The sequence below is a fragment of the Aulonocara sp. 'chitande type north' Nkhata Bay genome, linkage group LG14 (assembly GCF_057382095.1).
Source record: "Aulonocara sp. 'chitande type north' Nkhata Bay isolate Kocher_YH1m ecotype deep benthic linkage group LG14, A_spYH_male_GT1.1, whole genome shotgun sequence".
NCBI lineage: Eukaryota > Metazoa > Chordata > Actinopteri > Cichliformes > Cichlidae > Aulonocara > Aulonocara sp. 'chitande type north' Nkhata Bay.
Genome location: NC_141357.1, coordinates 24,361,825 through 24,389,360, shown reverse-complemented (window position 1 = coordinate 24,389,360; position 27,536 = coordinate 24,361,825). Strand labels below are relative to the sequence as shown.

Here is a 27,536-nt window from a genome sequence, read left to right as displayed (position 1 = left end):
CTGAGTATATTATCCTGTATGTTGTTGTGAAATCGTACTTTGTGTAAACATTCAGTCACTGACTTATGAGTTAAAGCTGATGCAGCCTGGTGTTGCAAAATTTCCAGCCTCCATTAAATTATTGGTTATTACAGAGCGCGTTTACTCATCTTGATGATTGCTCAGGAGGCTGCAGTTTGCTGTTTATTCGATTTTCACTGTTGTAGTGACAGGTGTTTCCATCAGGTCTATATGTCTGTGTCGTGCAATAAAGTTAAATAAAAGACTGTGTCCTTCAAAATAAACATAAAACGGGATAGAGAATATGTAAAACGACTGAGAGAAACTAAATAAAACCAAATAAAGGTGCCAAAACCTGCTGCATATTACCTACTTACTGTGAACTACTGCAGGCATGTATGAAGTTTTATAGTCTGACTGATCTCATTTCATTGCTGTGATACCATCGTGTTTCCTTATCTAAACGGTTACTTGTCAGTATACTCAACAAAAACATAAAGGCCAAAGACCAAAGTTGTAACCAACGGGAATTATCCTTTAACAGATCAAGGTACGCCCCTGCACATTAACACTTAAGCTACATTTTATTTGAAGAAAACTCTGTGAAGGTCACACCGTCTGTGCTCATAGCACATCACATTTTCTTGGTATTTCCAAGAACCGTTTCAGAAGGTACAGTTATGCTCGGTAATCCTTTCTGATTTGCAGCACGGCCCGCTAAGTCCATTCAGACTGCTACCGAACGCCTCTGTTTGGGCTGAGCTAAGCTGTCAGCCTAGTGAACAGCTTTAGGCCCAATGTAAGGGCTGTCAGGAGCTCAGGTGGAAACGGAAGATAATGCAAACAAGATGTAAGAGCGTCGCTGGAGGGCAGAGCGAAGGAGAGACGGAAGGCGAAAGAGAAATGTGAGGTGAAAAGTTTCTCATCCTATCAGCCATGTTCTGGGTAGCACCGAGGTTGAGAGACCGCAGTGCAGTGGTCCCTCAAAGGAAGGATTGTGGCATGACAGGAATGAGGAAGGCACAGAAACATCTGTCTGGCTGTGCTTGTGTGTGTATGTGTGTTGCTTTTTATAGCATGCCGCTCACATTCCCTGTCACGGAGCTTTTCCCGATTATGAGGAGGAACAGCACTGAGATGAGCAGGAAATTAAAGGGTCTGGATAAAAGGCCCACTAAACTCGTTAGATCACAGACATTAAGACACAAAGGATATTTTCACATTGTTTCATCATGTCAGACAGCAAACGCTCATAAACAAGCACCCGTGTTGTTTTCCTCTATAAAACTGTTGATTGTTAATATTTAAACTCACAAGTAACTCTTTTCTTGATAAGATAAAGCTGGAAATGCAGTAAAGACGGCTCCATTTTTTAAACGTGTCACTTACCTTCAACACTTTAATGGTGTTTTAAGCGATGACGGTATATCTTACAAAGGCTCTCTAGCTTCAAACCTCAAAACATGACATGTGTGAGGATGAGGGGAATAATAACACCCTCACAACTTTCCTTCTGTTTATTGTTATTTAATTCAGCCCCCCTTTTATTTACATTCCTGACTACACATGAATAAAAAGGAACGCAAGTATGTGCAAACACACCTTCGACTGAACTCGATGTGTCATTGTCATAATCCAGAGCCTCCAACACCAGTGAGAACGACTTCTGTGGGGAAAAAAACACAGAAACAACACAGTCAGTGTGATGACATGCAGAGGGTTTTTTAAAAAAAAAAAAAAAAAATTAAATTACACAAAGAAATTGTTCTCTCCTTCCTTCCAGGCTCTTTTCTCAGACTTTCGAACATGTTTTAGCTCACAATTTTCAATTTCAAATTTAATCCAAGAAATTTGTGTCATTTTGGTCTTTATCAGGATTTAGCTTTCACGATTAAACAGTCCTAGAAACAAATGCATCGGTGTAAACATGGGTTTGCTGAGTAGGCTATGAATGCTGAAAAATGGAAAGGATTATTGGCAACCTCAGGCACAAACTCGCTCATTACAAAAACAAGACCTGATGGGGAAGATGAAATGACTGTCACTGACTTCATGTGAGGCTGATCACTTCACTCCATTCTGGTGTCTGGCCTGATATAAATGTAATAACTGTAGTGGAGTCAGTGTGGCGCTTCAATGACTGTTACGTGCACCCTTTTTTTCTAGCTTTAGTAATACACTTTAATTAAATTCAGAGCTTTAAGTGGACACATAGCCAGCCTATATACTCTTATCTCATAGTGCAGTAGCAGAGGACTTGAGCATACATGACTTTGGGCTTACAGAGATACACACTCTGGATAGATAACAGGTGCTCTTCCTTGTGTCTTCCCCTTTCCTGATGCATTTATTCGTCCTATAGACCAGTTATGAATAATTCAAACCAACATTACAGTTCTTCTCGCTCCCTTTATGGGTTTCTCTATCTCTGTACATTCACCGGCTGATCCCTCCCTCTGCGAAATGCACCACTGCCTGTCATGCAAATCGCTCCACCATGTGCATTGTGGGTAAGGTTCTTCTAAAGGGTTACATGAATGTGTGGTCACGTCTTTGCTGAGGGACAGCACTGCCCGGGTGGGGAGTGGGAAGTGAGGTGCTGCAGGACAAATGGATGGGAAGCAGGTGATGGGCACCGGAGGTGACCGAGTGAGGGAGAGGTTAAGTGCGGTAGGTCGGCCCAAAAACATCCGAGGCAGATAGAGGCACATTTGAAGAGCAGAGGAGAAGATGAAGGGTTGCAATGAAGGCGCAAAATGTTAGGGGAGCGAAAATTGTGCAGCCGAAAGCACTGAGTCAGGAATTTGTTTCAAGAGGAAGAGCATCCAGTGTGTTTGAGAGGGGAGGAAAAGGTGAACCAAATGATGGTACAGATAGAGAAAAGGACAGAGAAAAGGGGAAGGGAGGATAATTACTTGGGGGATATGTAAAGAAAAGGGCACAGAAAGGTACAGCAGGGGAAAAACGCCACTGTGGTAGAATAATTATAATTTGTAGGCGTCCTGGAGTTTCTCTGATTCAGATATACGCCCGGAGGAAGATGGAAGAAAGGACAGAGGGAGGTGAAACCAAACGGATGATGATACAAGAGAGATGATTAAAGGAGAAGACAAAAGAACTGATGTGATATGATAAGAAATGGTAGTTGAGTAAGTGGGTGAACTCCCACACACTATACTTGGATGTCGTGGCGCTAATGAGATGTGCTGGGCTGCAGAGGGCTCACGGGCAGTTCATTAAGCCTGGGAGATAGTGGGTAACCCACAGATGGACCAGCTGGACTCATTAGGCTTTGGCTTAAAACTCTCACCTGAAGCAATGTTTGGTATTCATGAATTACAGCTCACAGCTACACTGTTGGATCTTGAGACGACTTTTTATGAAATTAATTCCATACAAGATCCGTGCTGGAAGAATGAATCACATCCTCAGTTTAAGTGAAATACCGTTACAGTTGTGTACTTTTTCCACAACTAGATATCCTGCACACACACACACACACACACACACACACACACACACACACACAGTTTTATCAGCAAATGGTGCTTAAAATATTAACAATAAAAGTATCCATTCCACAGCAAAATTTCTCTTATTATGTTATTATGTGTTTTTATATGACATTATTGGAGTGTTTATACCGAGCCAGCAATGTGTAAGAGCCAAGGCTCCAGCGACAATCATTTAAATTCATTTATATTACGGGGTTTCAGTGACAGAGTGCCAGTTCAGGGAGCTATCTTATAACTCACAGCTGCACAGGGAAAAGGCATTCATTAAATACATCTGGTTATTGTTTGTTATATGTCTGTTCAGAGGACCGTGCTTTATGTCAGTCCTTTCTGGGCCAGTTGTGTTAATCACCTATAAGGGGGCTTTTGCCTTTCTTGCTGTAGCTGTAAAGGTGAGACGGGTTTATTCTGCTATGATGGCTAAAACAGAAGAGCTGAAACCGATGAAAATGCTTCCTTTATCTCATTCAGTTTGAATAAAAGGAAAAAACAAAGTCATGTTTTCTTTCCCTGTTTAAATAGTGTAGTCAAGTCTATCACAGTGGTTAGCACCACTACATAACAGTAAGAAGGTCCTGGGTTCAAATCCTCAATCTATCTGAAGCCTCTCTGTGTGGAGTTTGTATGTCCTCTCCCACCTGCACAGGCACACTCTGGGTACTACAGCTTGGATGGAATCTCTTTGGGATTTAAAATAGACGCATTTTCTGTATATGGTAACAAGTATTGTTTGCACTTTATGGGCATGCGTGTTTTTGTGGTCACACTCTGTGTGGAACAAACTACTATCAAAGCAGCAACCTACAGGACTGAAAAATGAAGCCAGCCAGGAAGTGCCAAAAACTGCAGTTCCGTTATTGGCCACTGGAGGCAGGTGCCAAAAGTGCATCAGTCCCCATTGACTCTGATGTTAAAAAGTCCAACTTTACAGCACAATAATGTTTACAAACAGGTACATCTTCTTGAACTTATTTGAAACAACAACAACAACAAAAAATTAATGTGGCTTCCTATGTGGTGCAGCCTGTCCAAGGAATTTGTGCTTCAGTCTTTGTATAGAAACACTATTTTCATTTTTTCAAAGTGGTGAATACTTTTGTTTTGGTTTTGAACTGTTGTGGGTAATTTTCACACAATCTCTTGGTCACCCTTTGCAGGTTATAGTAATTATTTTTATTTATTTATTTATTTATTTATTTATTTATTTTATTTTAAAAAAAAACAAATTATAGCCTACATAAAGATCAATTATGGCAGCATGAAGCTAATGAACTACCTCAAAACTTAATATTCAAGTGAAACTAAGCAAATGCACTTGGTTGCTCTTCAGCACTGCCCAGAAGATAAGGTTGACACATCTTTGCAGCAGCAGTTTGATAAAAAAAAATGATGCTGGAGGTGGAGCTTTGAGACTAGGAAGACAACTGTGATGAACTGTCCACTCCTATAAAATGCACTGGTAGCGTTTTCACACACCCCCTCAGCCTTATCATCTTTACAATCACCCTCCCTCCTCCCTCACCCTTCCTTCCATGCACTTTTTTTTGCCAACACTCTCGCTCCAACGCTATGACAAAAACTTATTCACTTGCCTGCAAAGCACACACCCTCACCTCCCACAATTGCATGCATCCAAACTTATAATCCAGGCTCTGATAAAGGAAGGGTGTATCTGCACTGAGGTCTGTTGTTCTTTATGGCAGCCAGCAAGGGTCAAACTAACCATGGTTGCCAAGTTAAAGTCACAACAGCTAAAACAATTGTGTCCGTAGGGATTCATATTATCACAGCAATATAAACTTCCTAACTGTCTTTCCAAAACATGCACAGTCACGCCACAGAAACTTGGTGAAGATGTCGCAAAGACTAAAGCTGTTAGGGGCCAGGATCGAGAAAAGTAACCTCCTACCCCAACAAAAAAAAAACCAAAAACACAAACAACACAAACAAAAGTGATATTTTTATTTTATCCCTACACAAACAACCTTTTAATATAATGTTTGTGCGGCCTGTGGTGATTATGACCAAAGTGATGATAGCAGGAACTGGCAAATGGACAAGATGTGTGTGTGTGTGTGTTTAGAAACAGGAAAAGAAAAACATGTTCCATTTCAAAGTGTCTGTTGTCCTGAGACCAACATTACCATGATTTATATGATTTATATATGATATAACATGTTTATGCTGTAACACAGGCGAAATCAATCAAGCAAAGAAAATCCACAAACAACGACAACAACACCAAAGAAACCCACAGCTAAACAAAGAAGCCTCATGTTAGGACCTACAAGTGACTTTTCAAATCAACCTCCTGGAGTCTTCAGGAAAAGCTGCATATTTATGATGATGATAAAATGCATATAAGCATATCAGGTTAACAAGATAAAGAAGCAAGATAAGGAACCAAGCAAACAGCTTTTTTTTCAGTGTTATGGAGGTGATTCACTTCTTAGTGATTCTTGTCTTGCCTACATCGCACAAGCTAGCGCGACCATTTCTGATTTCCCTGAGAAAATTCCAGGGTGATGATGCATGTCTTAACAGAAAAACTGCCAGATTTTAGCTCTACCATTATTTGTTTGCTATTAAAAAATGTTTTGCTCATGATGGTGTGATTTCTTTGGAATATCACAATAAACTTATATAAACACACACACACACACACACACACTGTCTTTAAGACCAGTCATCTGATGTGACACTATACTGTAGTGTTGCAGTATAATGTACACCTCATATATGGAAATCTGTGATACAAGCTTTAACCCTCTACTTTTGTTTCAAGCTAATTCATGCTCACATTATTTGATGCTGAACTTCAGCTACACTCTTGAAATTCCATATGCCTGAAATCAAGGCAGCAGGTATTTGGCCTGTGAATGATATACCTGAAGAAATTATAGATATAGATTGATATAGACATATCTATTTGAAAATGACTCTAGAGAAAATTCTGTTTAAGAAAAGCTTGAAAAGGCACCTGACTTTACCACAAGAGCATAGTTTTTTATAAACAAACTAATAACAGTAGAGTGCTAAAATTTCACAGTTTTCCTGTTAAGATGTATATGGGGCGATCGTGGCTCAAGAGTTGGGAGTTTGCCTTGTAATCGGAAGGTCCTTAGGGACTAGCAAAGCGCTATACAAATACAGGCCATTTACCATTTATATCATCACCCTGGAATTTTCTCAGAAAAATCAGAGATTCTCAGGGTTTTGAGATGTGGACAGTTGATAGGAATGACTCAAAACACATGAAATTAGGCATTTGGAAAATAATGACACCATTCCTGAATGAGTCATCTGCTCTCACAACAGTAAGAGAGCTTAACAATTTTAAAATTACAGGCGGTAAAATCACAGTACTAGATTTTAACCTTCCCAAATAGAGAGCGTAATCCTAGCTATGGTGGTCACTGTAGGACAAATAACTTTGGCCATCATTCATTGGAGAGTGTAGACTGTCACTCCGCTGTTAACCTTATCTATAAATATCCATGTCTTTACTCTGGAGAAGGCTGAAAAACTATGTGAAAGAATTCCAGTACAAGTCAGTGATGCTAATTTCTGTCCAATGACAGGGATACTGAAGTGAGTTGTTGAGCACTCCTGTTTGATTCTCTGTTAGCCTCTGTTAGGGGCTGTTTTTACTGCTGTTAACTTCTGTTAGCGACAGTTTTTGTCACTATTAGCTTCTTTGTAGCTGCTGTTAGTCTCTGTTAGTCTCTGTTAGCCTCTCTTTGCTGTTTTGCCACTATTATATGTTGTTAGCCTCTGTTAACCACTGATTTTGCCACCACTAGCTACTGTTAGCCTCTGTTAGCTGCTATAAAGAGGCATTAGTAAAACTTTATTTGAAGTGGATCTAGCATTGTCAAACTGCTTATCAGATAGAAAGTATGAAATCCTAACATTAGATGGATATTGTTTAGCGTTAAGGTTATTATGATAATACATCAGTTAGTTGGAAGATGTAATGATATATTAAGCCACATATATTTATTAGTACAAAATAGTTTTTTCCATTTTAAAAAACCCTCAAAAAATGACTGATTTTACCTGTAAAATGATTTAAAGTTTTTTTGCAGCAATCCTAAAACAGAGCACACGAGCCTTGAACTTACTGACCTGTTGCTATTGTTGATCTGAAATTTGCATGTACGTCATCACACTTGCCAGTTTGAATTTGTGCTGCACTTTTCCTCGCTCGCTCACTCTCTCTCTCACACACATTCACATACTTCTTTTTGTATGTAGCAGCTGTGCTTCTGTCAGCCTGGATCATGTGCTTAACTCCTTTGTGTTTTTCTAATAGTAATAGTCTTAAATAAAATATGCTGATGTCTCTGTTTGTGAAACATGCCTGACTGTAATGGTTTTTGGGTTTGTTATGGGAGTTCTTTGGTTTTCCTTGTTTCTATAAATTATTTTGATGTTGGGTCGTTTTTTTGTACCCGTGACTCAGTTAGGTTACTGATTATAGTTTTCTGATTTTATTTAGCTTCACCTTGATATCTGTATGTCCATATTTAATTTGAGTTTTTTTTTAAATATATATATATTATTTTATTATTCTAGCTTCTGTTAGTACTTAAAATTAATTTTATTAGATTACTTGTAGTTTAATTTATTAGTCTTGCCTTCCCTATGTCATCCTGTTTTTTATAAGAGTCCTTCTCATTAGTCCTTGTCCTTGTCAACTCCTAAACTTAATTTAACTTTACAAAAACTAAATATTACTATATAGGATTTTGGCTCTTTATGTCTCCTCCTGAGATCAAACTGGTGATCTTCAGCTTATAAGGTGAGTATGTAAACGATTATTTTATAGAAAGGAGCTAAAAGCTAGGTAATTAGCAAAAAAAAGCAGGGCAGAAAGTCCTAAAGGCAAGATTACCTCAAATATATATATCTGACTCAAAAGAGTTTTGACTTGATATCATATCTAAAGCATTCTAACTTTTAGCTTTAGCTAACAATGTATTGGCTTCCCATCATTACTCATGCTGTTGGAGTTTAGCATAGCAATAAATCTGCATTCTGCTGTTTTTGTCTATGTTAGCTACTGTTAGCTTCTGTTAGCCTTTGTTATTTTAAAGTTGAAATTATTTACTGTCATTGTATGTACAACAACATTACAGTGTCTTTCCTTTAACAACTGCAAACACTCCTGTTTTGCAGTTCTTACTCCTGACAATTAATTGTGGCAAGTTTCCCACATAATATTAAGTTGCTCACTAAGTTAGAATAGACGTTTATGGGGAAATGGTACTCTCTGTACAGAGAATTGAATACTATTGAATTTATGGTCTCAGTTACTCATTTGTTATCATATTGTTAAGCCAATTATATAAATTTTTGTCAATCTAAGTTTCGAATGAAGGATTGTCTGGGGTATGTTCATTGACTTGCAATGATGAAAATTCTCATTAGGAGTCTTCAAAACAGGATTTCACAGACCACGGGGTGATGTCGCCGTGGCTACATTCATCTTTTATTCTGTCAGTGTTGCTTTGTCTAAACTAACAATGTCCTTCCCCAGCCAATAATGAAATACATTGGAGGCATTTAGACTAATTAAAATAGGTACAATTTTCTTGACTTCCAGGTCTTGTTCCCTCTGTCTATTTTATGCTGTATACCGAGAAGGAAAGAAAAATTAAAGACATTTTTTTCTTCTCATGTATATTTCTCCTTGACATAACTCACCTAAATTTAATATCAGTACCATTTCTTTTTACAAATTTCTGTGCCTGAGAAATAGCCGGTCTCCCTTCTTAGTTTGACTCCCGTTTTATATCCTAAAACGACCTTTATCTCTCTTTGGAAGAAATAATCAGCTGTTGAGATAAAAGTCAGATTTAAATGAAAACCTGATTGACTAAGAATTTCAAGTCTTGACCCCGTGTGTTTAATTTCTTGTTTCATTTTGTGTTTCTCTTGCTGTTCTATCATCTTCACTGAAGATTGTGACCTGAGATTTTAAAACAGTTCTGTGATTTGCAGTTTATTGCATCCCCTGGTAGGATCTCGGATTTCATTTTAGCTCATCCTCCCTAAATATAACCAGAACAAGACAAAGATTTTGTCTTTAAGTCTCAGTGCATGCTTAAACTGTGGTTCAGTGTGTTTTCCTGTGAACAGACGGGAGATATTCGATTTCCTCTACATTCAGTCCATCTAAGGAATTGCTCCTATTTCCCTGTCCCTCTATCCAAACCACTTCCCGTCTTTCACTCACTGTACCGAGCCTCTCTGAAACATCTGAGCCCGGTATCTCTGCATGTTCTTTCTGATTGTCACATGTCCAAATGTTTGAGTCTAGCATAGCTGGAGAGAACCGGGGTTTCCCAAAAGCAAGACAACATCAAAACAGCAGAATTAGTCTGGATGATAGATCGGCCCTTCCCTCAGGCTGCAGGCTGTCTGGTCGTCTCGCACAGTCCCTTCGCCTGCAGCCTCACACCGGAAAGCTGAGGATTAAAGTGGACTATGTTACGTCAATGCATGACAAATTCTATTAAATAAAGGTTTAAAAATGTTTGCCATCCTTAGCTGTCCATTTCACTGCTCCACTTCTTATTTGTTCCCTCCAGCTTCTCGTCCTGACTCTCCACACCTCTCATCCTCCCTCGCCCTTATCAGTGCCCCCTTCATCCCTCCCTCCATCCCTCCCTCCCTCTCTTTCTCTCAGACATGGGCAGGATAGGATATCCCGACAAAGCCAGGCTGTACAAACACAGCTCTACGACAGGAAAAACTCCCAGCCCTGAGAGAGGAATTTCCCCTCAGAGCTGACACACACACACACACACACACACACACACACACACACACACACACACACACACACACACGAACACACGCATGCCAGCGTACATGCACACGCAGTTCTGACACACACTGTGGAAGACAATGTTATTTTCCGACATACAGTGTTTTCATTTGTCTCCTGAAATCATTCGGCATTGTTGCAGATAAAATGTCATGTCATTTATCATTTTAGACAACAAACAGGTTTTTGTGATTTTTTCTACAAAAACACACAAAAAACAATCTTTATTTTTTGGGTCAGCAGTATGAAAAGAAACAGTTGCTGGATGGCAGGCTGTTATTTTCGCTTGTTGAGTTTCTAATAAGGTTTTTTCTGAAAAAAGTTGGTTTTAATTCACATAAATATTCAAGTGTATACATTTACTTTGCATATAATCTATTCATACATATCTTCAAATTTTAAAAAAAAAGTGTTGAATGAAAAGAAAGTTGACTGAAAGATAAAATAATTCAGTGCAGTCTGACTGAAATGCACCAACTCCTCCACTTACCATAATAAATCACATTTTTCAAGTGAAATAAACATTCGTGTACATTTACATTTAATTTTGCTCGGCACTTTTTCACTTCCGCCATCACAGCATACTCAGCTTTTCTGTTTAATCACAGAAAAAAAAAAAACAGGGTAACTCAATGGAGCAGCTACTCATTTTCACATAACATTAGTGGGATGTTAATTAATGAGTGTTATTTGCCATGTTCTTTTTCAAATTTCAAATTTAAAAGGAAGCTAGTTTAGTTTGTTTGCCTGCAGACAGATTTATTACAATTTCACATCTTTTCATGTTTAGCATGACTGGTTTTGCATGTAATTAACAGGAATTAATTAAGTAGAGGGATACCAATTAAAACAGTCACTTTTCTGTTTAATTAGAGACAACGCATAGTTATTTCCATGAAACATAGGTGGGAATTATTTAGAAATAATGATAAAAGCCAGACCCCGTAAAGTTAAGTCTAACTATGATATCGTAAAGTTACTTCATTAGGTACACTTTGCTAGTATTGGGTTAGACCCCCTGTTGCCTTTAAATCGGCCTTAATTATTCATCTCATAGATTCAACAAGGTGCTGAAAATATTCCTCAGGGAGTTTGGTCCATATTGATGTGACAGCATCACACAGATGCTGCACATTTATTGGCTGCACATCCACGATGTAAATCTCCAGTTCTACCACATCTCAAAGCTCTATTGGATTGAGATTTGGTTACTGTGTGGGCCATTTGAGTGCAGTGAACTGATTGCCATGCTCAAGACCCCAGTTTGAGATTATTTGAGCTTTGTTACATGTTGCCTTTTCCTCACAGAGGCAACCAGCAGACGATTGGCTGCCTCCATGTAGTTATAAAGGGATAAACATGGGCAGCGACAATACCCAGAAAAATATCTGGTATATGCAAACCAAATCACAGGCAACAGCTACAAGTTTGCAAACTTATCAACTGATTCAGACCGCAGTAAACAAACTACAGGTGTAAAAACGCCCTAAGAGGTCCAAAGTGTGCCAAAAATATCCCCCCATGCCATTACATCACCCGCAGTCTAAATTGCTGACACGAGGCAGGATGGATCCATATTTTCATGTCATTCAGGCGAAATTCTGACACCTCAATCTGACTGTTGCAGGAGAAATTGAGACTCTTCATCACTCGGCAATACTTCTTTTATTGTTATACTAAATAGTGAGCCCGTGTGTAAATTGAACCTTTAGTCTCTTGTTCTCAGCTGATGGGTGAGGGACTCAATGTGGTCTTCTGCTGCTTTAGCCCATCAACATGTTAGCTTTCCTATATATTTGTAAATTGCCAAATATCTAATAATTTATACAGATATCATTATTATCATGCAATATTTCCATTTGTTTACCATATTAGCATTTTTTTCCATATGAGCATGCATAATAATAGATGAACGTCCTTGTGCATGCAGCATGTCCAGAGAGTGAGAAGCTGATTTCAATTTATTATTAAGGAGAAAAGTAAAAATGTTTCTGTTATAGTTTAGAGGAAAATATTAAAATGTAAAATATATTTGTTTTAACGGTGTGTTTTAATGATTTAGATTCCAACATTATTTATATTATTTGACCCATTTGATCATCTTTTGCTGCCTTCTTTAATTATTTCCAAAGAAATAGAGGACCGTAATATACTAAAGCACAACATATTAATATTTCCCCCATGTCCAACCTCATAAATTGCAAGTAAAGCCAGCATGCAGCAATTAAACAAATGAGCCTAAGTCTGAAAGCACATTAAAACAGACACAAAATAATGAGACTCACTAATAATTAAACATTTGCCGGAGGAAATTGTTCAATGTTTCAATCAACTTTTAATATTTAGAATCTGCCTTTGAACATGTGCTGCTTCGCCCCATCACCAGCGCCAGTAATTATTGACTCTCACACATGAACATGCTAACGGTTGTCATGACAGCAGTAGTGCACAAGCTTGATTAGATGGCTGTCAGCTCACCTGCACTATATATTAGTAGTGGTGGTAACCACAGTAACAATGCCATTACTATTCCAGCAGCACAGCTCCATGTTTGCATAATGATAAAGCGCATACAGTAGATGTGACAAACATGTTATTCCTCTTAGAGGCTACAACAAAAGGTCAAAACCTGGAAGGGGTCAGTGCGTCAGAGCTGCGCCCGCTTAAATGAAGTGTAAAATAAAACGTTATCTGACCACTCAAGCTCCCGACAGACATTGATTCTTGACTTGAACAACAAAGAAAAGACATCACTGTGTTCGAATCAATGAGCGCACAGGAGAGCGGGAGATGTGACGGCACGGTGGCTAATTTGTGAATTTTAAAAGTCTCTGTGGATATTATCCAGTGCCGACCGTCTCCCTGCCCTCAGGTGCAAAAGACACACACACACACGAGCACACACACGAAAACACAAACACACAGTATGAGACGAGGAATTAGACCCCCAGAGTGAAGCGGTCCACCCCACCCTGCTCTCATGACCCCGTCTCTATAATTACACGTCTCTGCTCTCACATTCTCGACGTCTCTCTTGTTTTTCTTCCATTGTGGATATAATTAGCTTCAGACTTTATCTTCCCCTCTTTGCCCTCACTTCTTTTCCATGTGTCCACCAGTGCTGCCCTCATCTCCACCCCATCGTCTCCACCTAGTCTTCCATCGAACTCTTTGCCCTCCTGCGGGGGACAGAGTCCTCGGATCCTTCACTTTGCAAAAAATCACAAGTGAAAACAATATAAAAGCTCAAAAGTGTTATTGGCTGAATTTACTTTGAGCATCAAAAGTAACAGTGACTCTTTTTTATTTATCCATTTTTTATCAGCTGTCAAGTCATTTTCTTAATAAAAACCAGGTCACTTATCTTCACTTAAACTAAACCACCCTCTGTCAGTATTGTCTGTGTCACAGTGGACACATACAGTTAGGTCCACAAGTTTTTTGGACACTGACACTTTTCTTTGTGGTTTTGCCTCGGTGCACCACAGTCGGTTTCAAATCAAACAGTCAAGCTGTGACTGAAGTGCAGACTTTCAGCTTTAATTTAAAGTGCCTAACAAAAGCATTGCACTGACTGTTTAAGAGTTTTACAAACATACAAACCTGAAGTGTAGAATCCACATCACTACATGTGGTTTCATCGATTGAGATCTTTATTAAAGCTCCCTTCAGCTGCTGCTTGTTTGTAGGTCTCTCTGCCTTCAGGTTTGTATTTAATAACTTAAAACTATCCAGTTTCGTTGCCTCGAGAAACTCTTTTGCGTTTGAAATACGCTTTGGGTCATTATCCAGCTGTACAGTGAAGTGCTGTCTGATTGGTTTTGCAGATTTAGCCATGTGCACTTAACAATTCATCCTGCTACTTCTATCGGCAGTCACATGATCTATAAACGCTAGTTCCACTAGCAGACATAGGTCCCGATGCCATAACGCTGCCTCCATCTTGTTAGACAGATGCTGTGTTATGGTTTGGATCATGAGCTGTTTCTTTCCTTCTTGGTTTCTTCCGTCTAAAGAATTTTTCTCCCAACTGTGCCGGTTTGTTCAGATCATTTCTGGCAAACTTTAACCTGGTCTTCTTGTTCGTGAAACCATTACTTTTCATTGGCTTGTAAACCTTCTGTATTCATGAATACATCTCTTGATTGTAGACTTCAAAGTGACATCTAAAATCTAACTCCTCAACAGTGTTCTTGACTTTCCAAGACCTTTTTATTACCGAGGAAAGAATTTGTGAATAAAAAAAGGCTGTAATTCCTCAACAGTCAGACAATCCTTTTGTTAAACTCAGTGAATTCATGCTAAAAGTCAAAGCACTTTAGTGTGATTCCTTCCATAAAGGTAACACTGTAAATTTTGAGGATCATGATTAATGGATTCTAATCCCTCTGGTACTGTGTGTGAAATTACAGATAATACAAAATCCAGTGATTTTTCAACCTTAATTGTGTGGTTGCTATTGTATTGCTTATCCTCACGAATGTATTTTAAGTAATTATCTTTAAAGGCACAGATTTCCTGAATATGGGTGGTTTCAGAGCACGCCTCTGTGTAACATATCTTAGTCTAATTTCAGTAGCTATTTAAATTGTGCCGCTTGTTATTTTAACATTTGATGAGAAATGCACTCTTTAGCAGCTAAAAAGGTTGGAGAAACAGTGGTAACAGTTCAGTGTCATCAATGTTTTCATGTAACAACCTGACCTGTATCTGCAGATCAGATAAATGTTATGGAGTAAAAAGGGTTTTGTTCACCCGAACGTTGACCTTGAGTAAATCTACTTAGTTACTTTCCAGGATTGTCTCAGCATCTCTACTGACTTGCTGTTTGACGCTCTCCTTCCTCTGGGGTTATTTTACTTAATTATGTGGCATCTTCAAAACTCGTAGAGCGGCAGAGACCTCTTGACATGTCATGTCCTCATCCTCCACATCCCCCTGCCTCATCTTCATCCTGTCCTCCCACCACCCGCCCGTCTTTATGTCCTGCCGCCTATGATTCTCTCAGCAGTGTGCGTAAGCGGTTACGACACACGCACCTCCACCCAAAACACCTGTGCTCCCCTCTGAGATGACCTACTAACCGCCCTCCTCCTCACTTCCTTTTTCTTCACTCAGCCTCTCCTCTGTAGAGCTGACATCAACTTTACCCTTTCGCCCATTAATCTCAACACTTTCTGCCGCCCTCCCCCTCCTCCCTCACATGCCCCATCGCAACCCAGACCCGAGCGCCCTCAGCCCCCCCCTAAAAAAACCCCTCCTGCTCGCCGACTTCCGCAGGAAATTACCTTGTCTAGCCGCTGCGCGCTTCACATCCACGCCTGCACTTTCAGAAAATGGCAATTCGAGTGACAAAACAGGACGAGCCTGAGAGTGGGATGTCTTGTTAGTGTGTGTGTTTATATGGTCTCAGATTTCTAGTCTTCATAAACAGTAAAAGTGTCAGAAGTGGCGATAACTCGTCGCATATTTCTCATCTTTGCACCTCTTACATTGACACTGGCTGTGGTTTTTTGTGATTTTACAGTAAAGATCACTTTTAATTAGATTATTAAAGTAAAAAGTGTTATTTTAATAAACAACAACAACAACAACAAAATGAGTACAGTGTTCTGCACGCATTATTGTCTGCATTTAATTGTGCACTACTCTGTTAATTAATCTGTTTAATGAGAATGAAGGCAGCAGTGAGACAGTTTCAAAATAAGAGGCACTTTTGCTCCTGTTTTGCTAAAACCGCTTATACTCATTCTTCTTTGAGGGGAGCACTTTGAATTATTACACCGAGGCCTTACAATCAGTAGTTTTATCAGTAATTACATCCACAGGTGTTTTCACGTAATGTGTCTGATTAGTCCCCTTCACAGGCCTGTGGGGGCGTGCACAGACAGTTGGAGTGACACTCTTGTGCTACACCTGTTAAGTCAGATAAATTACAGCTTTGCCACAAACCTTTTTCACAGCAGATACTTTGACTTGGTACAAAAGAAAAAGCAGGTGCATTTTGGAGAGTTTACAAAGTTTCTCTTCTAGTTTAAAAAAAGCACTGTCTGCTGCTGGCTTTTTAACAACGAGACACCACATGTTCAGTGCAGTGCCACATGTTCGATTTGGCTTTTTTTTTTTTAATCCCGGATGCTCTTCCTGACACAAACAAAAAGGGAGCTGTGTCTCTTCCTGGGACTGAACTGGCGCAAGAGTTGGGAGTTCGCCTTGTAATCGGAAGGTTGCCGGTTCGAGCCCCAGCTTGAACAGTCTTGGTCGTTGTGTCCTTGGGCAAGACACTTCGCCCGTTGCCTACTGGTGGTGGTCAGAGGGCCCCAGGGTGGCTGTGGCTACAACGTAGCTTGCCATCACCAGTGTGTGAATGGGTGGATGACTGGTTGTGTAAAGAGCTTTGGGGTCCTTAGGGACTAGAAAAGCTCTATACAAATACAAATACAGGCCATTTACCATTTGAACTGCGAATTGAACTGTGGATCAGGGATTTCTAACTTTTAATGCATTTAATTTATTCTCTGCACATTTGCATCCTCTCTTTTTGTCATGTTATCACAAACTGCAGATCAGTGGAGTAGCATAAAACTGATAAATGGCCTGTATTTGTATAGCGCTTTACTAGTCCCTAAGGACCCCAAAGCTTTACACATCCAGTCATCCACCCACTGGTGATGGCAAGCTACATTGTAGCCACAGCCACCCTGGGGCACACTGCCGAACACTGGCGCACCGGGCCCTCTGACCACCACCGGTGAAGTGTCTCGCCCAAGGACACAATGACCGAGACTGTCAGAGCCGGGGCTCGAACCGGCAGCCTTCCAATTACAAGGCGAGCTCCCAACTCTTGCGCCACAATCGCCCCACTGTAATGAGTCACCTACATGTTCGTACATACAGTGTCCAGCATGTGGGTCCACTTACGCTTTATGCTGTACTTGCGCAGACTGAATTTTAACATATTTAAAAGCATTGCAGTCGTTTCAGATGAAAAGTGAAGGAAGAATATTGCAGCGCCAGCAGTCGGGCAGAGAGAGAGCACAGGCTTATCTGATGGGACAAAATGAGCATGAATTTCTTGGTTACAAGCTTTGTCCCACGAATAATCAAATTGGAGACATTTACATGCAGCACAGATAATCTGCATATCCCTGAATTCATGATAAATGTTAGCATCCTGGATTCCAGTTACTCCCTATACTAGTTCCACTAATGCAAATTTAAAAAAAACAAACAAACACTAATTCTGCAATTATTCATCTGACATTGCACTACAGTAAAAGTGGCATGCTTCTCTGCAGCACTTATGAACCTGAGTAAAATGTAAACATGCAAAATCTAAACAGCAACCCTGTTTGTATTTTCCTGAGCATACATAGATTTCCAAAACTGGTTATGCTTTAAATGTACAAATATAAAAAAACAGGCTCTGGTTCCACAGGGACCATTTGGTAACGAGTGCACTCGTAGTTCAAAACACATACACTGAATATACTGAAATAGTAGAATAATACTGTTTAACCTCAGACACGGAGCTAGATGCTGCTCAAGGTCAGTCGGCTCTCTGAAATTATTCTTCTGCCTCCTCAGATGTGGTCCCAACTCTGCCAACAAGAGCTCAAACTGCCCCACTGACATCCTGAAATATGCAGTTTTGATACAGCTTTAACTCCTGGATCAAACCCTGAAATTCTCCCTGATTCTGCCTTTTTGTGAGAATCAGATGACAATCTCCATTTCTTCATGTTCTTGTTCAGAAACATCAGAACCAGCTCATTTTCACTTGATATCTCCTTCAGTGTTTTTTGTAGTGCCTTTGTGGGGGTGGATTTTTCACAAACATGTAGGTGTAATTAGTTCTGAATTTCTGGTCGTTTTTTTGAAGCACACTTGGTGTGTAAAGACCTTAGAGAAAGCCAACTAAGAACCAAGACCATGTTTTCATGTTAACATGTCCACTTTCAGCTTTTAACGATATATTTGCTTGCCGGGACTTGTCACCAAAATCTTTTTTTAAATTCTTAACATCAAGATTCTTTAATTATTATGTAATGTCTTTCCTATAAGGCCAAAGTGTTAGGCCCCTCAGCCTACATACCATGTAGTGACCGCAAGGTAATCACTGACTGAAAGGGAAAAGAAGCTGGTGAGCAAGTGGAGTCTGCAGGTAGCTGACACTCTCTAGCGTGAAATTGGTCACAAAGCGGAATACAGTTCTGCACTAAAAAACCCTTCAGGATTGCTTTGGCCTCCAGCAGGCTGCCACAGTTGCAAAAGGTTTGCATGGATGACACTAACTTGTCTGGAAACACTCGTCAACTACCCACCAAGCGATAATGAAAATTTGAAAAGTGCAAGAAAAAGGAGAAATTCTGCCTTCAAAGTAAAAGCTGCACCTTTTGAAATGTGTTGGTTTCAGCGGCAATGCGGGGACCACTGCCGCCTCTGTAGGCTTGTATCACTGAGGCTACGTCCACACTAGCCCAGATAGATTTGAAAACGGTGTTTTCATCTGAAAACGGACCGCGTCCACACTAGCGTTTTCAGTCGTTTTCACAGAGTTGTGCGTCCACATTGAAACGGCCGAAAACGCTTACGTTCCAGTCCTGTGCATGAGAAAATGTGAGTGAGAAGAAAAGCTATCTGGAGCATGTACAAACTGATGTTAATCTTTTTTAGGGCTGTCAAAATTGAGAGCAATCAAAACAACCGCTGTTTAATGCCCTCCGCTATCTTTATTTAATTGGTCACATGACTGCATCACATGACTAAAGTGCTTCATCGTCTTAGAAAGTCTGTGTTTTTGAGTGTCCACACTGCGACGGGGCAGCTCCGTTTTGAAATGTATGCGTTTTCTAGAGCGTTTTCAAAACGCTGCCTTTCTCCTTGAGGAAAACGCCATCTCAGTGTGGACGGGAGGCCAAAGCGGAGAGAAAACGATGCAAAAGGAAAACACATTAGTGTGGATGTAGCCTGAGGCCTTAAATGTTCCTACATCAAGAAGATACTATATAAAGTAAATATAAATAACCTTCAGCTTCTCTCTTATTTCCCAAGGGATTGCTGCAGTGGATGGATCAGCACGTTTGATTTGTTTCTTACAATAGAGATTTTTTCTGACACAACCCTACGATTTATCCAAGCCGATATAAGGTAAATATACTGTAGCTCATGAGACCTGAGTTTTTAGAGGCAGGGTTTAAATCACAGCAGGGATTCATGCTCAGATTCAGACATTTCACAATGTGATGCCTCAAAATATTTGTGGCTGCTGCTGTTGAGATTTGGCAACACAGGAAACCACTGAGAGAAGCGGAGGCTCTATGACAGCTGTGCTCTAACTTTATGCGCTCGTGTAGTCTACGGGGAGCTGATGTGGTTGAAGGGGAGCGATTGCTGAAAACAAAAGGTCTTCAACGAGTAATTTTGAAGGAGACAGCCAGGGTGTGTCTGAGAGAAAGATGATGTCTGAGAAATGTTCGAGACAGATAAAAGACAAGGACAAATCGATGGCACTGAAAGGAAGCCATTTCTTATACACTGAAAGGATAGTATACCTGCAGTCTGCTCTCAGTGACACACAATGACACATGCAGAAACAGGGACACGCCGTAATTTCACTGTGATCATGTAAATCAAGGTCCTCTTTTCTCCTCTAATAAAGAGACTCCTACTCCCGATCCAATTTGCACACAAATGAAATCATTAAAACACGCTTCCCTCGAGACGTTTACCCCCGAGTTATTAACTTATCTCTAAAAAACACAAGCTTCAAATCCTGATGGAATTAACCTTTTTGTGTTCTCCATCTGTGTGTGTGCGGGTTGCCTCTAGGATTCACAATCTGTGTGTTCAGTTGTGTCCGTAGAAGGAGAAATGAGAAGTGTGTGTGTGTGTACAATGCACACAACAGTATCAGCGCACATGAAGGTATGCAAGGAGAGTCAATTAGGGGACAAAAGAGAGGAGAGCACAAACGACAGGCGGAGAAAGAGTGAAAGAGAAACTCCGTGGAGAAAGAAAGCTCCGACTATGCTCCTCTCCTTTGGTTTCCCTCCACTGACTTCCCTCCGCTCGGCTCCCACACAGCAGGAATGCAGGTTACGTCGCTGTCTGTGTGTCCTATTGATGTCTTGAGAGTCACCGCTGACTGGTTTCGCTGGTGGAAAGTAACTAAGTATATGCATTTAAAAAGTTTTTAAATTTGTTTCCTCTGCAGGCTTTGATTGTAATAGGAAATTATTAACAGTTAGCTTGGCTGAGCTTTAAGACTTCATACAGGGGGAAACAATTAGCCAAAGGCAACAAAATCTCACTTGAGCACCTGTCAAACTCGCTAATTAACCCACATCGCTTTGTTGGCTTAATCCGTGCATAAACACACACAAATCCAAACAATTTCTTGGTGGTTCCCAGGCAGCTGGCGGCGTCTCTAGGACAACACATCCACAACATCCACAACATCCCCTGTTCCACTAAGATCTTAGTTCTTCAATTCTTTTAACCTAATCATCCATACAGGTAGTTTGCCTACTTTGATACTGCTCATATATATGAGCAAAGAGGTTTACAGAGGCGCCACTTAAAATGGGATTAAACACCCACACGGACCATTCATGTAGTAACGCAAGCTGGATTGGTGTCTGCTTTCAGTCAGTTTACTTTTTTTCCTGCTGATATACATCAGGCTAGTACATTTCTTTATAATGGTTGTTTTTGGATTACTGATCTCTGTGTTTAAGTCACCAAATCCAACCTTATATTAATTTTTAGCATCATTTTCAAACCTGTGTATATAGCAGGTTTAAAACTCCACAAGATGGCTTTAATTATAAACCAGCGTTGCAAAGACAATGACATAAACAATCGGTTTGACAATATTTGTTTCACCAATTCAAATGTACTCACTGAATGTTAATACAAATCGCAAATCAGCCAATCACAGGGCAGCAATTCAGTGTATTTAAGGATGGAGACATGGTCAAGATGACCTGCTGAAGTTCAAACCTGGGATCAGAAAGGGGAAGAAAGCGATTTAAGTAAGTTTGCATAGACCAGCCTGTCTGGCACCAGGAAGCAGACGGGCTGGTCTGAGTATTTAAGAAACTGCTGATCTACTGAGATTTTCCTCCACAACCATCTCAAGTTTAGAGAGAATGGTCTGAAAAAGAAATAAAATATCCAAGAAGTGGAAATCTTCTTGGTGAAAACCAGACTGCTTTGAGTTATACAGAAGAGCATCTCTCAATTCACAACATGGAACCTTGAAGCAGAAGACCACACCAAGTGCCACTCCTGTCAGCTAAGAACAGGAAACTGCACAAGTGCACCAAAATTGAACAACAGAAGATTATAGAAACATTGTTTGGTTTGATGAGTGTTGAATATTTAGAAGATAGTGGCAGAATTGTGCATATATAACAGAGGTCATGGCTCCAATCCCACCTTGTATCAGTGGTTGAGGCTGGTGATGGTGGTGTAATGGTGTGGGGGGAATAATATAGCCCTAACTAAGCATAGTTTAAACACCACGAGCTACCTGAGTATTGTTGCTGACCATGTCCAGTATCCATATTTTAATGGGTGCTTCCAACAGGATAAAACACCATGGCACAAAAGCTCATATCAACTCAAACTGGTTTCTTGAATATTGGCAATGACTTCACTGTACGTAAATGGTAAAATGGCCTGTATTTGGATAGCGCTTTACTTACCGTAGTCCCTATGGACCTCAAAGTGCTTCACACTACGTTTTGTCATCCACCCATTCACACACTGGTGATGGCAAGCTATGTTGTAGACACAGCCACCCTGGGGCGCACTGACAGAGGCGAGGCTGCCGGACACTGGCGCCACCGGGCCCTCTGACTACCACCAGCAGGCAACGGGTGAAGTGTCTTGCCCAAAGAGACAACGACCGAGACTGTCAGAGCTGGGGCTCAAACCGGCAACCTTCCAATTACAAGATGAACTGCCAACTCTTGAGCCACGATTGACCTCCACAGTCACCAGATTTAAATCTAATAGAGTATCTTTGGGATGTGATCACACAGGAGATTCACATCACAAAGACTAGAATCTCTGAGGAATGTTTACAGCAGCTTGTTGAATTTTTGGCAAGGAGGTCCAACATGGTACTAGCTACGTGCGGCTAATGAAATGGCCGGTGATTGTATATTTTGACGTGTAGATATAGATAATCACTATCCACAGACCATCCATTTGAAACTACTGATCAGAGACCATTATGGAGGCATGGATATAAAAATGTTTGCATAAAAAATGACTTATCTGACTTAATTCTTTTAATGATTAATTGAAAACTGAAAATGTGTTAGGCTGTCCTGGAAAACTAATTTCAAACTGACGATGCCACCACAGAGCTGTGGTTGAAGCAAACACTACTGCGTGTTGATGTCCAGTGTTTTGTTGACCCATCTATCTAATCGACCTCCTGTTGTAAAAACTAAACCTGAATTCTTCCTTTGTTACTATGTCATCTGAAAATGTCACATATAAGAATACAACGGGCTGTGGGCCTTTGAATTAATTCTCTTTAACACAGATAGAGACACACAAAGACAACAGATTATCATGAGAGCTGAGAGGCTGACGGGAAAGAACTTGTCACACAAATGACAAGTGAAGATATTTGCATATGCCTGCACTTTGCATGTTGCTCTGAGCAGAGAGCCTTTGTTTTCGCCTACATGTGACCCGAGATAGCCTCGATAGCTCTTCTGATGAAGAGCCAAGTTGGATTAGACTTGTTGTGTTAAGATGTGAGAAATTTGTTGGTGGATTAACTTGAAAACAAGGAAGTAAAACGATATTATCACCTCCCTCATTTTCTTTATCAAACAGTACACAGTGAATGGAGAGGATGAAGATTTACATCTAGAGGTGATACACTGCCCGGCCAAAGCTGCCAAAACCTCACACCCTCTATTGTTTAGTTAGATTGCCTTTAGCGTTGATGGCAGCACACATTTGCTATTTTATCGCTTATGCTTATGCTTATGCAGACTTACGTTCATTTTTCACAAAGATCCCATTGATGATGGGATCATGATCAAACCACTGCGTGTAGTCTTCTCCATCCCGTCCCAACGATTCTCAATAGAGTTAAATATATTCAGACGGTCAGCTGACCTGATTTTTGGGCACATAAGGTTAAAAAACTCAAGCAGTCAGATCATAACACTGCCTCCCCTGGACTGTACGGTGCACAATAGGCATGACCGGCTCAACACTTCATTCGCCTTTCTCATGACCTTCTTTGCTCAAGAGCTTGAACTTTGTGCTCCAGAGCAAAGAGAAGACTCTTTTATTCTCCCAACTAGCCTCAATGATGGTGAGATGGTGGTTTTCTTAAGGCTGCACTGCTGTTTAGACTCAGTCTCTTGGCTTCTCCATTAGTTCTACAGCTGCTTTTTAAAAATTTTATGTTACCAAACATTTGACTGCTCTTTGTTCACAACCATTCAAGATTTTTTCCAACCACTGAAGGTGATGGTTCACTGATTTCCTTCTAGGTTTTAATAACATCTAAAACAGTTCTGATAGTTTCAACAATTTTCTTAGCTTTCTTTCTGAAACAGGGCAACACGACTAAAGGATATAAGCTACTCATTGCATCAGCTGGGGTCAATAACCTGCTGCCAGCTGAAGGATACTAATCACTTCTGAAATTATCCAATGGAAGAAAAAATTTTCTTAGTTAAAACATTCCATCTTAACACTTTGCTTGGATTACAACACTGGTCAACACGCATTTTGCTACTGGGATTCTTTCGCTGCACTTCAAGAAATTTCAACAATGCATTTCAGCATTTAAGAAACAATTTTGGTGAGGAAAGGTGAAGCCAAAATTACGGTAAGGAATGTGTTTTGGTTGATCCTGAATCTGTGAACTAATGCTTAATCATGAGTTCAAAAGGAAACTGAAGCCAACTGAATCAGCAGCATGGGAAGCATTAGTGCAGGTTATCCAGAATTTTCTTGGCAATCAGAGATCAGAGAGCTACACTGAGCTTGTGGATAACATGCTGGAAGCATATCAGCTGATGAGCGCTAGAATGTTACCGAAGAATGGCCATTTTTACATGCTCATCTGGACTTTTGTAGCACTGGGAAAATTTTCACCAACATATAAAAGTAGTGGAAACCCAACATCAGAGACAATTTAATCCACACATGATAGGTGACTACAGTTAGTTCTCACAAACAGAGACTAATGTGCAGCACAAGTGCAAAAGCAAGTGTCCCAAACATATTTGAGAATTCTGACCTTGTTTTATTTGGAGCAATATTAACTCTGGTATCATCTTCTGGTTTGTTTTTAGAAGAAAACATTTTAAAAATCTGTAGGAAATAAATTTGCCTTGCACAAAAAGTAAGAAAACGTGTGTCTCTTTGTTGTATAAAGCTTCTTGGCAATAAATCTTATGCTGTTGAAAAGCCTGTTTATTTACCCTTAAGTGATGCCCCGTTTCTAATGAAAATCCATTTGTGGGTTGAGCGGCAGAGCTTTTAGAATTGGGCATCTTGGCTCACGTTCTTACAGCCAGCATCAAAACAACTCCATATCTGTTAACGGTCAACATTTCTGCTATTCATGCGCTCGGTGTGCTGCTTTTATCTCTACTCCTGACAACACAAAGAAAGACCCACATCAATGCAAACCCAAGAGATACATTTACCCTGAATGACAAGACTAAAGGCAAGAGGAAGTCGGTATTCACTAAACACACACACACTCGAAACCACATTCAGACTCTTTGCTGAATGTGAGTTTTTCCCAGCTATAGCCTCTAGCGGTGAACCTGACCATCAATGGGTTTTAACACTTGACATGAGGATTACAAATGGCGGGGACTTCACTCCATTCACTTTGTCCTAACAGGATTTCTGTGGCACCTATCAAATCGTCCTTTGTCGCAGTTTGTTTAAAAAAAAAAGAAGAAAAAAAAAGGCGGGCATAACCAGACCTTGATAAACTAGTTGTGAGTCACAAAGGGTCGGGAAATATCAGATTCACGTCCCACATTGTCTGGTGAGTGCCGTTTTCACAGTGAATCAATACATATAGGAGACTCTCTCGCCCAAGAAAATGACTTCATAGGTCTTTTATGACGACGGTAAATACGATCTATACGTCTGTCCTAAAGTTAAGAAAACTTCAGTGGCCTTGTAAGTGGAGAGCTTCAGGGATGACGTATTTTTGACTGAAAGTCAGCATCAACCTGGGTCCCTCAACAAAAAGTCAAACTTATTTTTTGGGAATTTTACAGAAGAAAAATGCTGTGGTACATAAAAGCATGTGGTATGTGTTTTACTCAACCAGTTAATATTCTACACTACTACTACTATTAATACAGTAAAATTAAAAGGTTAATTAATGTTAGGCTGTCAACAAAACTTCAGATTTACCACCACTAAGCTTTGTGCTATATGTGATAACACTGAATGTCCCTGAATATAATCATATAACCACTTATTCTAAAGCGCCATATTTACTTACACGTTTTATATTATGGAAAAAAAACACAGATCTTATTTTTAGGCAATTCAAATTTCAAAAGAATCTTTGATTTCAAGACAAAGCAAAAAGATCAGTACCCCGATTATTTAGAAAGTACCGTAGAGATTAATAACATCTGCACAACACTGAAAAAGGTGTGTTTAAAGCCTAACTATCAAAAATGAGACTCAAACTTCAGTTTCCGTGTCAAAGGTCCAATTTCTTCTGGAAATGCTTCTAATGTTCATTGAAGAAATGCTGATATTAGTAGGAACAAACAATTACTAAGATTATTTTATTGGATGACTTGTCTAAAACTCTCTTTCTGTCTCTGCGTTTGTTTGTTTCCTCTGCACCTTTAACTTTCACCGTTACGTTAGTGCATTGCTTTTCTTATTTCACTTCATGAAAACAGATTCACCAGTGAAATGAACATCAGATGAAGGCCATAAAGAAACAACCTCATATCTACGAAGTCTTTGAACTTTTCTGATCTCTGCTGAAACGCCACAGCTAAAATATTCCAGACCGCTGAGTATCCATGCATCTAACGCCGGGGTCAAAAAAAAGCCACGTCTCTCAGTCTATCTGTACCGTCACTGATAACCAGGAGGCAAAGCTAAACTCTGCATTTTCATTTTCAAAGACAGACTGAAAATAGCAACGATATCCTATTTCATCCTCTGTCACTGGAGGGATGATTCGTCTGCACTTTTCACATAATAAGCAAACGAAAAACATTAAATGTTGTTACACTATGTGACATTTTGTAAAGTTTCCTCACTGAAAAATAAGCCTGTTTGTCAGGAGCAGATTGACACCACTTGGGACTCGAATAATGCTAAAGCCGTGATACCTTAAGCGTGGTGTAAAGACTGGAAACGGGAAAACCAGCAAACCTGACTTCAGACTTCAAAAGGATAGCAATGCAAACTCACTGCTACATTTGGTAAAATGGTAACTGGCCTGCATTTGTATAGCGCTTTTCTAGTCCCAAAGGACCCCAAAGCGCTTCACACTACATTCAGTCATTTCACTACTTACATCAGATTTTACGCATCAAGACATAATTTTTGAAAAAAAAGTGCATTATTTATATATAAACCACCTTTAGCAGCAATAACTTGAAGTAGCAGTTTTCTTTCTTGCCGAGGAATTTTGAACCACTCTTCTTTACAGCATTGCTTCAGTTCATTGAGGGTTGCAGGAATTTGTTTATGCAGAGCTCTCTTAAGGTCCCTTCACAGTATTTTGAGTCAGGTTGAGGTCTGGTTGTTGACTGCGCCATTGCAAAACCTATATTCTTTGTTTTTGTCATCCATGCTGCTGTAGTTTACTGCTGTGGTTGCAATCATTATCCTGTTGCATGAATCAATTTGAGCCAAGCTTTAGCTGTGATACAAATGACCTACGTTTGACTCTAGAGTTCACAATCAAGGTGCGCAGGTGGCTGCAAAAAAAGCCCAAATCATCACCTTTCCACCACTGTGCTTGACAGTTTAAATGAGGTTTGATATGAAATTTTCCTTCTATTATGCATTTTCTCCAAATGTGTTACTGTGCATCTTTTTAGAGATAAGAATCTGTCTTTCTGCAACTTTTTCAAACAAACCCTGCTTATTCAGTCTTTCTCTAATTGTACTGTCATGAACTTAAAGAGAAAGGT

The 27,536-nt window shown here is 40.0% G+C and overlaps 1 protein-coding gene across 1 annotated transcript in view; it reads right to left on the bottom strand.

The window, feature by feature from the left end:
- Positions 1–27,536, bottom strand: part of LOC147314635 (uncharacterized) — a 60,219-nt gene that overhangs the window by 20,749 nt on the left and 11,934 nt on the right. Inside the window, exon 3 of the mRNA XM_086261703.1 lies at positions 1,603–1,666. Within this exon, the coding sequence (XP_086117829.1) occupies positions 1,603–1,666 (64 nt within the window). The remainder of the gene's footprint in view (positions 1–1,602; positions 1,667–27,536) is intronic.